We start from the raw sequence: 11163 nt of genomic DNA on the forward strand, positions 1-11163 counted from the left end.
TTCCAATAAATAAAGTATAGTATTTAAGACTTTTCAAAACATATTTTAAGTCTCATGTCTAAAACGTTTACCTATTCAGAAAAGATTGACTTATACTTCTCATTTAGATACATGGTAAACTAAATATTACTGTCCTTTCAATTCCTCAGCTACAATATTAGTTTTCTGAGTCCAGAAGATGCACCAATCTTCACTTCCAGAGAAGTAATCCAAGCAGCGTTTTGAACAGTTTTTGTTTTCTTCCTTTTTATAATGAGGATACAGTCTGTGGGCTTCCGTTGATGCAATTCTGCATTTGCCCCCCCAGATAGAAACCTAGAGGACAGGTCTTATATTTAAAGAAGTTGTTCTGCCCTACCTGTCTTTAAGCTGTTTCTTTACCAAATCAATAGTAACAGGAGTCATCTCATTACTGGGAGTTTTGAAAGGTATTGTGTTATCTGTTTTTTGAGACTTTGTTTCTGATGATCCATAAGCAGCGTATGTATAGGGAATGCCATAAGACGAACCATAAGGCATCGTCTGGTAAATATTCTGGTAGTACAAGTTGTTCACTTCTGCCGGCTGACTTGCTTGAACCTAAGGGAAAAATATATGTAATAATGACAAAACTGAGATCATGCAAAGATTACAAATCAAGGTAACAGGCCACAAAGCGGGTTCTGTTTTGAGAAATTATCCCTGAAATCACATTTCCTGTGCACTTGAGTATATATCAATAAAAAAGGGACCACAAAAGTTACCATCACTTCACAAAAAAACTTCAGCAAAGTACATCATCAAACTAAGATTTACTTAGAGAATCTGATGTATTAGCTACATGTACATCCCTGATCAACAAGTAGGTTTACTAAAGCGGCTTTATATTCTGGTGTTCCTTCAGATCATACTGAAGAGGTACTCTGACATTTGGTGGATGATGGAGAGCCTCTATTTCAGAATGAGCAGAACACTTCAAGACATTTTGCTCACGTCAAATGCCAGGAACTATATAATATGAAGATTTGTACTAAGGCAGTCTACAGAATGGAACGTGGGTTCTTACTTGATTACGTCCCTTTCCAGCAGAGAAGGTCCGAGCATCCTTGATATTGGGTAACTCCGCCTCTTTGGCACCTGGTAGGCAGGGAGATAAAAAACAAAGGCCAGGAGCCGCCCCCCGCCTCTATGGGCGGAGTGACCCCTTGCATCCCCAGTCAATGACCAACACGGTAGGGAAGAACAGTCAAATAGGAACCTCATAGCTTATCACGATCCCAAACTTGAACCTCTAAACTGAGACAAAAATGAAGGCCCGATGATATTGTCCACGAACATCAGCAGAGCAAGGGTGGGAAAGGATGCTCGGACCTTCTCTGCTGGAAAGGGACGTAATCAGGTAAGAACCCACGTTCCATTTCCCAGCAGAGAAGGAGCCGAGCCTCCTTGATATTGGGATTTACAAAAGCCAACTCCAATCAGGGAGGGCCTGCTTATCCCGCGGACAAATCAGGGACGATCTGTTGGAGCACCCTGCGGCCAAAGGCTGCTTCGGCTGACTGGAAAAGGTCAAGCTTGTAGTGTCTTATGAATGTGGAAGGGGTCTTCCACGTGGCCGCTCTACAGATCTCGGCCAGGGGGGCATTTGTAGTTAACGCAGCAGATGTGGCCGCGCTTCTGGTGGAGTGGGCAGTGATGCCCTGTGGCGGCACCAGATCTAGGGCTTTGTAGCAGGCACTGATGCACTCCCTGATCCACCTTGACAGAGTCGATAGCGACACCTTTTTACCCTGGGACCTTGGATGGAAAGAGACGAATAGTGTTTCTGACTTTCTAAAACTCGCAGTCCTTTTTAGGTAGATTTTGATTGCCCTACGCACATCCAGGGTGTGCCAAATCTTTTCTAATTCTTCAGACGGTCGAGGGCAAAAGGAGGGAAGAATGATGTCTTGTGATGAGTGGAAGACCAAGTTCACCTTGGGAATGAAAGTCGGGTCTGGCCGTAGTATGACTGAATCAGGTCTAAAAATGCACAGTTCCTTTCTAACAGACAGCGCCCCTAACTCAGACACGCGGCGCGCCGACGTTATGGCCGTGAGGAACAATGTCTTGAAAGTGAGGAACTTGAGAGAAGCCTCTCTCAATGGCTCAAAGGGACCAATTGTCAACGCCTTTAGGACCTTGTGTAGGTCCCAGGAAGGAAAGCGGTGAATCGTCGGAGGAGATCTGTTGGACACTCCCTTGAGAAGCCTTCGAATGTGAGGGTGCTGGGAAACTAGGGCTGCCTCCTCGTGGGGGAGGATGGACGTGACCGCTGAGATCTGTCTTTTAACCGTGTTAGGCCGGAGACCTTGGTCAACCCCATCTTGGAGAAACTGGAGAAGGGTGGAGACCGTTATCCGAAAAAAATCTCTCTTTTTTCGCTTGCACCATTGCTTAAAAGCCTTAAAGGTGTATTCGTAAATTTTGATGGTCGATGGGCGCCTGGAAGCCAGGATGGATTCAATCACCTCCGGCGAATAGCCATAGCCTGTTAGCATGAACCGCTCAATCTCCAGGCGTGAAGCTGAAGCCAGGAACGATCTGGGTGGTGAACGTGACCTTGGGACAGCAGGTCCGGTCTGGGTGGAAGAGGAAGACTTGCTGTAGTCAGACTGAGGATCTCCGAATACCAAGGACGGTGGGGCCATGCTGGAGCCACCAAGATGACCTCTGCCTTGGTTCTCCGTACCCTGGCCAGAAAGCGCGTCAGCAGGGAGGTCGGTGGAAATGCGTAGAGTAGGCCCACTGGCCAGCGGCAATTGAGGACGTCGAAGTCCTCCGCACCCTGTGTCCGAAACCTTGAGAAGAATCTCGGAGTCTTGGCGTTGACCGGAGAGGCGAAGAGGACCAACATCGGAAGGCCGAACTCCAGCGAGATCATCTGGAACACCTCTGGGTGCAAGCTCCACTCTCCTTGGTCTATGTCGGTTCGGCTTAGCCAATCTGCTTTTGAATTTAGCTGACCCTGTAGATGTTCGGCCTCTAGGGAGAGAACGTTGTCTTCTGCCCAGGTCAGCAGGGCCTGAGCTTCGTCCATCAGGGATCGAGATCTCATCCCCCCTTGTCGGTTGACATGGGCCTTGGCTGTGATGTTGTCCGTCCTGATCAGGACCGGCTTGTGACGGATCAGTTGTTTGAAGGACAGCAGAGCCAGACGGATTGCTCGAAGCTCCAGCCAATTGATGCTGTGGCTCGCCTCCCTGGGACTCCATTGACCCTGGGCCAGTTGGGTTCCGCAGAATGCACCCCAGCCCCTGAGGCTGGCATCCGTTGTGATCTGGACTTTGTCGGGCTGCCAAATGAGCCTGCTCTTCTGTATCGCCGGTGAGGTCCACCACCGGAGGGATTGACGTATGGCGGTCGGGACCAGAATTAACTTGGACTTCTTGAGAGCAATGGCTCACTGGTGAGGAAGAAGCAGCCACTGGAGAGGCCTGGCGTGGAGCCTCGCCCAGGGGAGACACTCGATGGTGGCAATCATCAGGCCTTGGAGGCGGGCGAGCTGTTGCAAGGTGGCCCTCGGAGAGCAGAAGATTCCCTGAATTGAAGATTGGATGGCGTGGATTCGGTCTGGCGGAAGTCCGACCAACCAAGCTTGGGTGTTTATCCTGGCTCCGAGGTGGGTGATCGTCTGACTGGGCTGAAGAGAACTCTTTTCTAGGTTGATCAGAAAGCTGTGAAGTTGGAGTGATCTGAGGACTGCGGTGGTATCGAGTCTCGCCTGACGGATGGAAGGAGACCTGATCAGGAGGTCGTCCAGGTAAGGATGAACGTGAATGCGGTGAGACCTCCAATGGGCAACCAGAGCCACCAAAACTTTGGTAAACACCCTGGGAGCCAAGGAAAGGCCGAACGGCAATGCCCTGTATTGGAAATGCCTCTTGCCATATTTGAACCGAAGGAAGCGACATGATGAAGGGTGAATAGGGATATGTAAATAAGCATCCTGAAGATCCAGCGAAGCCAGAAAGTCTCCGTGTTGAAGGCTGTCTAAGATGGTCTTCAGTGTTTCCATCCTGAATTTCTTTCTGCGAATAAAGAAGTTCAGGCCTCTCAGGTTTAGTATGGCTCTCCATGACCCATTTTTCTTGGGGACTAAGAATAGGGTTGAGTAGCATCCCTGTCTTTTTTGGTCGTCTGGAACAGGTTCGATGGCTCGAATGGAGAGAAGTCGATCGATTTCTTCCAGTAGGAGGCGATGTCTTCAGGGGTCGTTTGATCTTGGCGATGGAACGAACCTGTCGTAAGGTCTTCGGTGGAATTCTAGCTTGTAGCCGTGACGCACCGTGTCGAGGACCCACTTGTCTGATGTGGATGTCTCCCAAATGTGTACGAACCCCTGTAGTCTGCCCCCTACTGGAGGGACCCCGTCATTGTTGTTGGTTTTTTCGAGTAGGCTTGGGACCTCCTCCTTCCTTGTTGGGGAAGAAGGGTTTGTTGTGTTTGGGGAACTTGGAGTCTCCCCACCGTGGCCTGGTGGACCTGGACTCCCTGGCTTGAAAGGAGTTAGAATTGGAGCTAGCAGGAAAAAAGGGCCTAGAGGAATGATAGGCAGAGCGATTCCTAAACTGTCTCCTATCCTCTTTTTTCTTGGCTGAAGGCAATGCCTTTTTCTTGTCCTTTCCCTCAATCAACACAGGGTCTAGAGATTCCCCAAAAAGCTTAGAGCCATGGAAGGGAGTAAAGGCTAGGTTTTGTTTGGACTTAGTGTCCACGTTCCAATTTTTTAGCCAAAGCTGCGTCTGACCGCCACGGTCGCCGCCTGTGCTCTAGCGGTCTGTTGTATGGCATCGAGTGTGCCATCTGCTGCAAAGGCCGATGCCTTAATGATCTTATTGATTGTCTGTCTAACCCTGGCATCTGCATTGAGGAGAAGATCAAGTAGGTCTCTGGACCACTGGAGATTGGCATGCATGACCATGGACACGGTGGTATCGGCCCTAATGGCTATAGACATGGCCTCATGGGCCCTTTTGAGGGCACCCTCTGCCCTTCTATCCTCCTGGTTTCTGAGGGTATCTTCGCCATCTCTGCTGAAGACAGCTGAAGAGACAAGGGCGGATACCGGGGCATCAACTACGGGGATCTTGAGTCTGTCCATGACAGTTGGCTGCAGAATATAGTGTTTTCTGGTAACGCTGTGAGAAGGTCTGCTAGCTGCGGGGCTATTCCATTCGTCCTTGATAATCTGCATGATATTAGAGGGACATGGGATCTCTTGGACCGAGGACGCTGTGACTGGAAACAGGTCCTCACTGACCCTGGGCAGATCTGACTCGAGGGGGAGCGGCTGACTAGAAGGCAGGCTGATGCCCAGCGTTTTTGTGGTCTTTTTAATGAGTGGTGCATAATCCTCTGGCCTAAACAACCGTGAGGACATGGTAGTGTCCTTGGTGCTGTCACCCTCGTCGAGAGACAGCTCACCTTCTTCAGGCTCAGAGTTTGATGAATTGAGAGGAATCCCCGAGGACTCCTCCTTGGAGGAATGGGTGGAGCGGGGGCGTATGGGTTTAGGGGTGGATTTGGCATGTCTGGCCCTCTTGGCAGGGGGGCGGTAGGACTGCTCTGAATCAGAACCAGAGCAGGAGTCACTGCCCTCATCTGCTCTGGATCCAGACGAAACCGGATCCCAACGACCCCCGGATCCCTCGCTGGAAGTCCTGGCCCTTCTGTCAGAGACAGTGGGGGCTGCCCCCCTTTTTTCTCCCTGTGGGGCCCTTTCGGAAGGCTCGCTGGCGGAATGGGAGGGGCTATGGTCGGCGGAGGGCCTATCTCCCCCTTCCTGGGGGGGGCTGGGAGCTGACTGAGTTTGGTTGGCCAAGATGGCGGGCCCCCGGGTCCGCCTCAACATGGCGGCCCCCATGGTGTACCATGCGGCCGCTCTGGCGGACTTCCGGGTCCACCCCAATATGGCGGCCCCCATGGCGGTCCGCGTGGTCTTCCTGGCGGACTTCCGGGTCCGCTCCAAGATGGCGGCCCCCATGGTGGGCCACGCGGCCGCCCTGGCGGACTTCCAGTTCCGCCCCAAGATGGCGGCCCCCACGGGACAGCACGCGGCCGTCCTGGCGGACTTCCGGTTCCGCCCCAAGATGGCGGCCCCCATGCTGGGCCCTGCGGCCCTGCTGGTGAGCCTCGCCAAGATGGCAGCCCCCAGGAGGCGGCTCAGAGGAACGGAGGTCGCAGGGAAGGAAGGGGAAACCGCCGCCTGACGGGGGGCCAAATGGTGGAAGGGGGCCCGGCCACATCCAGAGGGGCCCTCCCCCCGGGAAAAATCCCCCGCCCCAGCCCGGTGAGCCGGGTCCGAAGGGGCGCAACCCTGTGGGGTCGGTCTCCGACCAGTGGGCCCTGGCTAAGGATGGAGCCTCCCGGCGGATGAATGACCTGAGCCACCGCACCGTCCCAGGGGAAGGGGGGTTACTCACAATGTCCTCTGGGTCTTCAGAGTCGATGGAAATGGGCTCTCCCTGCACGGACCCTAGCCGGGTCGTTTGGGAGGCCGCGGCCTCTGCAGCCGAAGGGAGGGGGGTCCCCTCTGTCGGCTGCTGCCGCGCTTCCACCGGTCCATCAGAGGGGGAAGACCCAGGGCCTGCAGCCGGCAAAGCCAGGGCTGGCCCGGGTAGGGTGGAAGCTGGCTCTCCCTGAAGGCTGTCCTCCCTGACTAGGTCCATCTTCAAAGAAGGATTGGGAAAAGGGAAGGGAAGGAGAAAGGAGGGTAGGAAAATCCCCCCCCTTTTTTTTTAAAGGAAAAAAGGGTAGGGAGGAAGAGTCAGATGAGCCAGGAGAGCCAAGGAGCAACAAACCAAAAACAGAAGCCTAGAGCTGTAAAAGATGCGTCCTAGCAGGAGCGAGGCAGGAAGAAGACTGGGGATGCAAGGGGTCACTCCGCCCATAGAGGCGGGGGGCGGCCCCTGGCCTTTGTTTTTTATCTCCCTGCCTACCAGGTGCCAAAGAGGCGGAGTTACCCAATATCAAGGAGGCTCGGCTCCTTCTCTGCTGGGAAATTAGAGAATTATAATTACTTTGTGTACTATATAATATGACATTAACTTACAAGATACATTTTCCACCAAGTGGATACTGCCACCTTCAAGAGAGAAGCATTCACATGATAAGATACATTATCTTAGGATAATATATTACTGAAGATCTCAGTATTTTCAATTATGAGAAAAAAAATATTATGTCCTGCTAGCCTAATCTTTAAGACTGTATGAAACTGTTTTCTGTCTCAATAATATTACAAAATTTGTAGTTCATGTTTTTGTTTTTCTTACTTCTAAGATGGCTAAAGATAATAAACATAGGCATTTCTCAGCTCCCTTCTTAGTACAGGGTATACACAATTTTGTACATTTGCTTGTACAAAACTAAGACTTTTCTAGCTTTAAATTTTCTAAGTCCACCAAATGATACAATTTTATATGCAAATTAAGTTATGAATGCAGCATTTTAGATTGCTAAAGCAGTAAAATAGTTTTAGGACTGATATGAAAATAAATACTACATGTATTTCGGAGGTTTGGAAACTTTTCCCTCCTTTGGAGTCAAAACTTTTAATACATTTTACAGCTCTATACAGGTCCCATTTCAGTGTGAAAGACGTTCAACTAAATTACCAAACTCTGGTGGCAACTGAGCCAGTCTGAGAAAGAAGTATGTGAGAGGGACTATGACCTGTCAGGAGACATTTTATCCCACACACTCTAATACAAAATCCCAGTGCCTCAGGAGCTCTTCATTCATATCTCTTATATCCGCTGGCAAATGGAGTAAGATGATGACTGGAGTGATAGTTTTGGCTAAGTGGTCATCACTATGACCCAAAATTAAATTTCAGAGTTATTTGAATACATGCCTGAGGTATATTAATGCCTTTGCGTATCTGTTCTTGTTCCCATCGACTGAGTTCTTCATCCTGTTCTCCAGCAAGCAGAGCTTCATCATCACTTCCCTCAATACCTAAGCACAAAAGTGCAACAACAGGAATAAAATACAAGGGAACTGTATGAAACTGGAATGCAATATTCAAAGGTATGTTGTTTTCAGTGAAAGGGGCAAAAATGTACTCTTATTCCAGGGAGAAATGTCAAAGTAAGAGTTTTGGGAGCACAGTGTTTACATGACGCATGCTCCCAAGCTGGCTGGCTGTTTACATGGGGGAAGCTTCATAACGCTTTGGCGGTGTGGCATTTACATGCCACCCGCCAATGGAACATTATAAAGCCGGCTTCTGGTTGTAGCACGGACACAAAACTGTTTTTTGCTGCTCCTTTTTTTGAGTGGCTTTAAGGCAGATTGGGGCAGCAGCATGCGGTTGCCGTAGCCCCAACCTGCCCAGTAAGATTATCCAGTCCTGCATTGCATAGGATGCTAAAGTATCAAATATGGTCAAAGCCGTAACTTTACAGGAAATATAAAATATCTGAGCATCCCAACATGTGCTGGGATGCTCAGGTATTTTATATTTTCCGTAAAGTTATTCAGGGAAAGCCACTTTGACTAAGACAAAGACAATGTAATTCAGCTAAACCAATGCAATTTTCCCCCTGTGAACCTTCATGAAACAACACAAACTGCTTCTGAAACTCTTATTTCACAAAGAATTTATCTTGTGGGAGAATGGTGAGGGCAAGGTGAACAACACATAAGTTTCTATATAGATGCAGAGCTAATTTTTTAGATCATGAGAGGGATAATACCATCCAAACAATCATTCTTTTAATTGTCAAAGAAAGATTCAAAGCCATTTGCCACATTTAAAAAAAAAAGATCTCAGTGCATATAGTTAGCACATCAGAAGTCTCCTTCATTGTGCAAACAACCTGGTGTCTGTATGCCTTCTGCACCAGACCAAAAACGAACTGGCAGTGAAACAAGGGCCTAGCTTGAATAAAACATTGAAATGGGCATCAGGTTCATAAGCCACAAAGTTACATATTCCTATAGCTTGGATTTGGTCCAAACTTTTACTAATTTATCTGAACTAGTCAAGCCCCATTTTATGTGTTACATGCAAAGGCTAATATATAAATATAGCACCAAGAGAAGTTATAGTCTGCTTGTAAACCAAGATCAGAAACCATGAAACAGAATTTCAATTCCAATTCTAATTTCCCTCATTCTAAGGCAACTGAAAATACACTCTGATGGAAATCTGGCAATGTAGCTGATTTTTGGTGATTGCTCTTTCTTTGCATTGCACCTTGCACCACTCATAAAAACCACAGAATGAAGCTTTTTGGGAGAAGGCTCTAGAATTTTTAACTTCCATCTACCTCCTTCCACCAGCAGATTCATGCCAGGAAGACAATGAAAACTCTAGTTTTGAAACATAAACAATTTCAGTCTCCTACTTTAAGAATCCAAGCATAAGTCTTGAAAATTTATTGCAACTGTTCCATCCCAACTCACCTATTTCCTCTGCAATCTTTTGTCTTTGAGACTTTTCTTTCACTGAAAAGACTATTCTTCGCTTCTCATCATCATCTTCATCATCACTAGCATCATTTTCATCTTCTCTAACAAGGCGGCCTTTCCCAGGATCATTGTCAAGGGGTAAAAAGTCCCCAAGCTCACGAGCCATTTGACGCTTTTTCCTAGCAGCATGAATAAAAGCAGCATCTGGAATTTCTCCTAGAAAAAAAGGTTCAAGTTTTTTTAAAGAACCACTTCAATGCCCACATTATAATTCCATCAGGCTAAATCTGAGTAACAGGCAAAATGTCATCACCCCCCCCCCCCCCACCCCCAAATCTGGCTGGCATCAGATGCCAATCACTTCCTCCTCTTGCAGCACTTTAAATAATTAAAAAATTAACAAGAACTTAAAAGGCTCCACTCTTCCCATACTATTTCAGAGGTAAGAAAAAACAGGCTGTAACCAGAATTTTAGATAGAATGAACAAGTGTTCCAGAAACACCTTGATGATGTGAAGATTAAAGTACAAGAAATGGATGAAGTATCATCCAACAGAAGATTAAAAGCCCAATGGTTGACATGGCTCTGCTTATCCAGTAAGAAAAAGAAATAACCCCTTCCACCATAATCTTTTTCACTGCAGGAAAATGAACTAACCTGGACGTAAAACATTCAGAGATGACAAAGCACTTGAAAATGCTCCTGCAGCTTTCGTTTTTTCTTCTTCCTTCTCACTTTCAACTTCCATCTCCTCTTCTCCTAGTTCACTATTTACAGCACCATCTTCCTGAATTGAATCTTTAGCCTGTCCTGTTTTGTCTGCAGATTGTTCAACTGTAAAACAAGTCTCAATTTCAAGTGTTGTTCTGAAAAAGTTATTTCTTCTTTTTCATTTGAACATGTGAAATGTAAAATGTACTTGCATCATTTGATATCTTTGATGTCATATTGAAAATGTTTACATATGGTTTTATTTTAATGTACTGATACATTCAATAACAGCTGTGCACATGCTCCTATAGGACTTGAAAATAATGAACTACTGGTATTTGCGCAATGGATATGTTCACGTATGTATATATGTATTTCAAAGGCCCTTTTAAACCCAGAGAACTGGAATAACTATTGTCCAGTTGCTAATATGCCCTCCTAATATGTCACAAGATGCTCAAGTGACTAGGGCTGCTCAACTCCAGCCTTTTCTGGAGGAAACTGTTTATTCAGAGCCATCTAAATTCTCCATTAGATCTGTCTATAGTACAGAAACAAATGTGCACCCTGACGGACAACCTTTGATGGCTGATAGACAAGAGAAGTATAATCTTATTAGATTCCATACCACTTAGCAGCTTTTAACACCATTGGTCATGGCAATTTTCTGAACCAATTATGGTCTACAACATGGGAGGCACAGAAAAAGCTAGTGCTGAACCAGTGTTTGGTTCTGCTGGGTTTGATGAGTGTTCACCTCATAAGATGAAGGTGCTGTTGCTAGAAATTTCATATGACAGAGCAGGTTTACAGACCGGCACTTTATGCCGGAATGCACCTGAACTAGGGCTCAGATAGGGCTGAGTGTTCACATGCTCAAAGCCCTTACCGCGTGCTGCCATCTTGGTGCACGCCCACCCAGACAGCGTGAGCCATGATGACATCCATTGTGCCAGCACCCAAACAGCGCTGCACATGAGGGGCATCATAAGGCCACAACATGGCATTTCATG

The 11163-nt window shown here is 47.5% G+C and overlaps 2 protein-coding genes across 2 annotated transcripts in view; one reads left to right on the plus strand and one right to left on the minus strand.

Moving 5' to 3' along the window:
* Nucleotides 1–10776, minus strand: part of PAXBP1 (PAX3 and PAX7 binding protein 1) — a 39501-nt gene extending 28725 nt beyond the window's left edge. The window contains exons 1-5 of the mRNA XM_042458382.1: nucleotides 10730–10776; nucleotides 10097–10323; nucleotides 9433–9654; nucleotides 7877–7980; nucleotides 359–579 (exon numbers count right to left, since the gene is read on the minus strand). Coding sequence (XP_042314316.1) covers nucleotides 359–579; nucleotides 7877–7980; nucleotides 9433–9654; nucleotides 10097–10323; nucleotides 10730–10776 — 821 coding nt within the window. The remainder of the gene's footprint in view (nucleotides 1–358; nucleotides 580–7876; nucleotides 7981–9432; nucleotides 9655–10096; nucleotides 10324–10729) is intronic.
* A 52-nt stretch (nucleotides 10777–10828) lies between these two features.
* The window catches only part of LOC121925807 (cilia- and flagella-associated protein 298-like), a 3351-nt gene continuing 3016 nt past the window's right edge, over nucleotides 10829–11163 (plus strand). Inside the window, exon 1 of the mRNA XM_042458384.1 lies at nucleotides 10829–10921. Within this exon, the coding sequence (XP_042314318.1) occupies nucleotides 10829–10921 (93 nt within the window). The remainder of the gene's footprint in view (nucleotides 10922–11163) is intronic.

Source organism: Sceloporus undulatus, chromosome 3 (assembly GCF_019175285.1).
Source record: "Sceloporus undulatus isolate JIND9_A2432 ecotype Alabama chromosome 3, SceUnd_v1.1, whole genome shotgun sequence".
Classification (NCBI taxonomy): domain Eukaryota; kingdom Metazoa; phylum Chordata; class Lepidosauria; order Squamata; family Phrynosomatidae; genus Sceloporus; species Sceloporus undulatus.